At 31.8% G+C, this 5,251-nt stretch overlaps 1 protein-coding gene across 6 annotated transcripts in view; it reads right to left on the bottom strand.

Moving 5' to 3' along the window:
- The window catches only part of LOC106461615 (heterogeneous nuclear ribonucleoprotein U-like protein 1), a 121,000-nt gene that overhangs the window by 78,998 nt on the left and 36,751 nt on the right, over window positions 1–5,251 (bottom strand). For 5 of the 6 annotated variants that reach the window (XM_013921454.2, XM_022388619.1, XM_022388620.1 and 2 more), the window contains exons 5-6: window positions 2,631–2,702; window positions 531–630 (exon numbers count right to left, since the gene is read on the bottom strand). In XM_013921454.2, coding sequence (XP_013776908.1) covers window positions 531–630; window positions 2,631–2,702 — 172 coding nt within the window. The remainder of the gene's footprint in view (window positions 1–530; window positions 631–2,630; window positions 2,703–5,251) is intronic. The other variant, XM_022388622.1, reaches the window with a different exon arrangement.

The following is a 5,251-nucleotide window of genomic DNA, read 5'->3' as shown; positions in this document are numbered from 1 at the left end:
CTAAATAGACTTAAATCTCATAATGGGATCTAACAAAAAAAAAAATAATACAAAATGGCTATTTCAGGCCAAAATACAGAGATATAGATAAAGCTTTCAAGATATAAGGATAAAAAGAAAATACAGGGCTAGTGGGAGAATTGTTGCATGCATCTCAGTGCACCAAAGGGTATCTTAAGTATTTCAGAATTTTTGCATTTTGTTATATTAATGCAAAACAGCATTATTTAGCTTAAAAACAAGTAAAATGCTGAATTACATCATTTTCTTACACAATTCTTAGAGTAAACAATATGTTCTAATAATTTCACATCTTGCCAAACTACTTGTTTCATTGGGGAAAAATTACCACATATTCTACAAATTATTATTCTTATGAGTGATTTCTCTTTCATCAAATAGTGAGAGTAGAGAAAAAAATAAAATTATCACATTGTCAACAAAAAACAAGGTTTTGTGTAAGTGTATCATATATGTAGAATCCTTCAAAAATTAATATCAGTAAAAATAATATATGTTATTAATTTTACCTTCTTCCATGGGTTCCTGTTTGATATCTTTAAATCCTGCATCACCTTTCTGATTATCTTCTGGAGTTTCTTGTTTAATTTCAGTATCTTCTGGTTCTTCCTATGAGATCATGCCATGATATAAAATATTTTCAATGAATTAATAGTAACCACCATAAAAAATTTGGAAATAAATATAAATTATGCCTCTTTCGTTCAAGAATGACTACAAATTATAACATGAAAACATAAATGTTTAGACTAAATAGCCTAAATCTCATAACATTATACATTTGTATATATTTATTATTTTTATTATATTGACCTTTCAGTCATGCCTGGCTAATACAGAAGTTACAATGATGTGGCACATATGCACTCATGTTACCATATCCAATAATATAAAACTGACCTTTAGTCTTTACAAAGTGACCTGTCTTGACTGTGTTTTAGTGGATTAGAACTTTGTAAAATACAGCCACATTTCAATTATTATACATTATATATGTACATAGATTATTACTATTTACAAACAAGTTCTTAAACTTCTTTTCTTTAAAACATAGAACAGTAAATGAAGACGTAAAGCAAACAATTAAAACAATTATGTCTTCTTATTGCGACCTTTGTACTCGATTGCTGCTTCTCGTAGCTAGCTAAGCCTTAAGAAATTTTAGATGTGGAGGATGTGAAACGAAATAATTTTTGGGGTTTTTATATATATATATATATATATATTAGAATAACTAAAAAACCATAAATTACTATATCCATGCCATAGAATTCCATTATAATTTATCAAGTTTAGTAACTAAGCTGTATTTGGGTCTAAAAAAATATGAAATTTCAGAGTCTAAAGACTCAACTTACCAGCAAGAAGGTTTGACCAAAACGAAAGAGATGACACCTTTATATTTGAAAGTGGCTGAGAAAGTCACTCGGGTACCTTCTGAGCTTTTGATTTATTATTCACATGTCATATACAGAAGTAAGTGTATAGCCAGGCCACTGTGTTTGATTCAGTACATGAGCAATATCTCAGCAAATAGAAAGTTCTCACTTTCAAATGCTGGTAGTTGTGTATATTTATGTAGTTTTACTCTCCAGCAACTCAAGTTCTTTTGAACTTCTGGGTTAACTTTCATTTCTGCAGACACTGTTTGGCTTTTGGCTGTAATTTAATTAAGTAGTTGTTTAAGTTCACCAGTGAGTAAATTGTGTATAAGGTGCTTCTTAGGATAGTGGAGCATAGGTTTATATTTAAAGTATAGATTTTGCAGAGGCTAAAACAAGAGTTAACTTGTGTTACATTTTTACTTGGAAACACTCTTTCAGTGATTCTCTTTTATATGCTAGCTTAAATTACAGGGGGAAGAACATACACAAGGAATAGCATATTATTTAATGGAATCTTCATCATCCCTTGCTAGTCTCACACCCTTTTCTGTCACACATAAAAACACATGGTCACTTGCCTACCATACACTGTATTGCTACAGTGTTGACTTGTACTGTATGATAGAACATTGTAAACTGTGAAGATTTTCTTTAAATATTTGTTCCTTGTATAAATCTACCTTCTGTCTTTTTTTTTTGTGGCCCAACCCTTTCATCCAGAGGAAAACACATCTGCATAGAAAATCCACAAACCTACTCTTTTTGTTTTGCCAGAAATCCTCAATATTCCAAACTAATTTGCATTGTTCTACCTTAAAAAAAGTATCAATTTTTCTTTTAGTTTCCACTTTATAGTACATTCTGACACTAATTGTTCTCCTCAGAAGAAAACTCTTTGGAACATTTAAATTTTAGTTTCAAAATTAATCTTTTTTAAACCTGACATTTACAAAAAAAAACAACAGTATTTTTGATATACTGGTACTTAATAATAAAAAGCCATTGTAAATATAGAACAAATCCCAAATATAACCAAAAATAAATATAATCCCAAATATGAAGTCTACTGTGATGTTTCATCACATTTTAACTCTTTAGTACTTTGAATAATTTAAAATATATTATTCTTGAAGATAGCTATAGAAATTTTTCAATCATTATTTCAAAATAAGCAATCTAAAAAAATTATGAAAACATGGAGTTATGCTACCTAAAAATTCTTACCTTGATAACAGGTTGTTCACTTTCAAGTTGGGGGGCATTTTGGTTATCTGATTGTTCTGTTTCTTGTTTTTCCTAACCGTGCAACAAGATGAATAACTATCACATCATGCATTACTTTTCTTGCCAATTGTAAAATCACACAGCAAAAAAAAAATACCTTAATAATAAAATAAACCTAACAGCTACAATACAATACTGCATATAACCTTCACCCTAAAATTATAAAGCAAACTAATAAAATATTGCAACAAATAAACATGATCAAATGCAATAAGAAGCAAATTTCCATTAAATTGAAGCTACTTGCCATTATACTACAGTGATGAAAATAAATAAAATAATTATAATGATTATTAAGGAAACAAACCCAAAAGAACAAAAGTTATTATTTTCCTATATTGAAAATATATTTCTTATAGGTACTTGTCTCCTCTCGCATGTATAGCTATTTTCATTCAGTGCTGCCCCCTCCATATGCAGAAATTTTTCATATGCCACAAGCCTTGAACTCCCATGTACCACATGATCAAAGTGGTTCATCTCTAGTGCTAAAAACTGGTAAAGGAAGGGAGGGTGCAGGATGAGAAACAGTTATGGGAGAAGGCACAGGATCAGAATAAGAAAAACATGCAACAATTCCACCTTAAGAATATCTCCAAAAACAAACCAATGGAGAAAAAAAGCCACCCAAAAAGTAACAAAAATAAGTGGAAGGCAGACAAAACAGCAACAAGACAGCATCCCTCCCAACAGCAAAGAAACCACCTGATCATCATGTCAAAGTGGAGGTAATGAGGAAACGGGTATCCCCCCAAAATCCCTCAGTGGATTGGTAGAGTGTCTTAGAAGGGAGTGTATGGTAGACAAGTACCAAAAGAGTAGTAAGGGTAAAATGAAGGCAGGAAAATTGGGCATGGGAGAAACAGATAGAATTGTCAGGATCAGCCACTCACACTGGCAAAAGTGACTTCAACTGATAGAAGTTGAGAAATGGTTGATAAGCATAATGATAAGCCAAAGCATAATGATCAAAAGCCCATAAAGGGCGAAGAATGATAGCACCAGCTCTCAACCATGAAATGAAATGCTCAGCATGAACAATAATATCAGGAGAAGGAGAGAAAAACAGGTACTCTGAGGGCGAAGTATCATGTAACAAGAAAGGAGCAGTATCACAGGAAATCGATGAAATTGATAAAATGGTACACACCTAAAAAATCATATCCAAAAAAGCTGAGTTGGGCTTGGCAGATTTTGCAGGAAAGGTATGGTATAGTTTGATGGAGAAAAAATGAAGTAAAAATTCTCCTCATTGTTAATAGTCTCATACAATTCTAGAGAAATCCAAACATTGTTGGAAAAAGAGGTTGACTCATATAATGATCAATCATCCAACCTGAAGCCTGTGTAATAACACTTGAAGTAGTGGTAAGAATATCAGAAGTTGTAACATGAACTTCAGAATTCATCTTAAACTGGGAAGAATTCGAAAAAGAGAGAAAAAAAAAGAAGATAAACAAAGGTAAGTTACTGAGGCAAAATAATACAGAAAATCAACTGTAGGAAAAGAATAATTAAGTTAAATAATGCAAAAAATAAATGAACACTTGAAGAGAGCACAATTGAAAAACCTCTGCACTAGATCACTGTCTAACCAGAAGTGATAGTTCAGTTCAAATAGAGGGAGTCATGTGCATCAGGAGGGTGTCACACATCTAATGGTGGAGGGTTGTCGTATGATGAATTACATGCAAGATGCAGTGAACCACATTCATCATGGGGTACGTAGGATTTTGAGGGTTGTGGAATGTGAACAAAAATTTGCTTATAGAGGGTAGCAGTGAACAAGAATAGCTATACTTATGAGATGGGGTAATGTACCATATCAGAATTTTCTATATCACAGGCAAAAAGTATTTTCTTCACAAAAACCAGCTACACAGCAAACAAAGTTGTAAAGCTTTGAAAGAAAATGTAAGAAATCACAAATCTGAAATATTTCACAGCAAGCCACTCAAACTTGAAAAATAGTAAAAAGTGTCACACTTTGAATAAACATTTAAGAAAACATTATATGGCAAAAATTAATATGCTTTTGCTATGATGTAAAGCTCACACCACTACAACCCGCAGCATGTTCTGTGAAGGCAATATCCCATTCTTGAATGTGTTTTAGGGTCATTTACCAGACTAACACTTATAAATCATTGAGATATTAAAGATAAACTGTCTTGATGGATCCATCATATTGAGCTAGTGTCCACATCTGTCTATTGGCAACCTTGACAGATTCAACCTAATTATCACATTAATTTATACTCTCACATTATTAGATATACACAACTGTTCATTTTAAGTTTATATGAGAGCATTATTTGTTTACATAGTACAAACGTTAAAGTAAGTTATTTTTAGAAGTGATAGTTCTGGCATTTTTGCTTAAGTAACTGTTTACGATTCACTGTTGTGTAGTTCAATTGTTGTGAATTGATGTCATCTTACTCAAATCTTATTAATATTTCTTGATGCTATAACCAAGTATTGTTGCATCATATAATATCTAGTGGTGTGTATGAAATTCTAGATACTGTTGAGAGTTTATATGCGTGCGTCTCTCTCTC

This window comes from Limulus polyphemus, unplaced genomic scaffold (genome assembly GCF_000517525.1).
Source record: "Limulus polyphemus unplaced genomic scaffold, Limulus_polyphemus-2.1.2 Scaffold998, whole genome shotgun sequence".
Taxonomy (NCBI): Eukaryota; Metazoa; Arthropoda; class Merostomata; order Xiphosura; family Limulidae; genus Limulus; species Limulus polyphemus.
The sequence above is the reverse complement of the archived record's forward strand: the minus strand, read 5'-3'. Positions and strand labels throughout refer to the sequence as shown.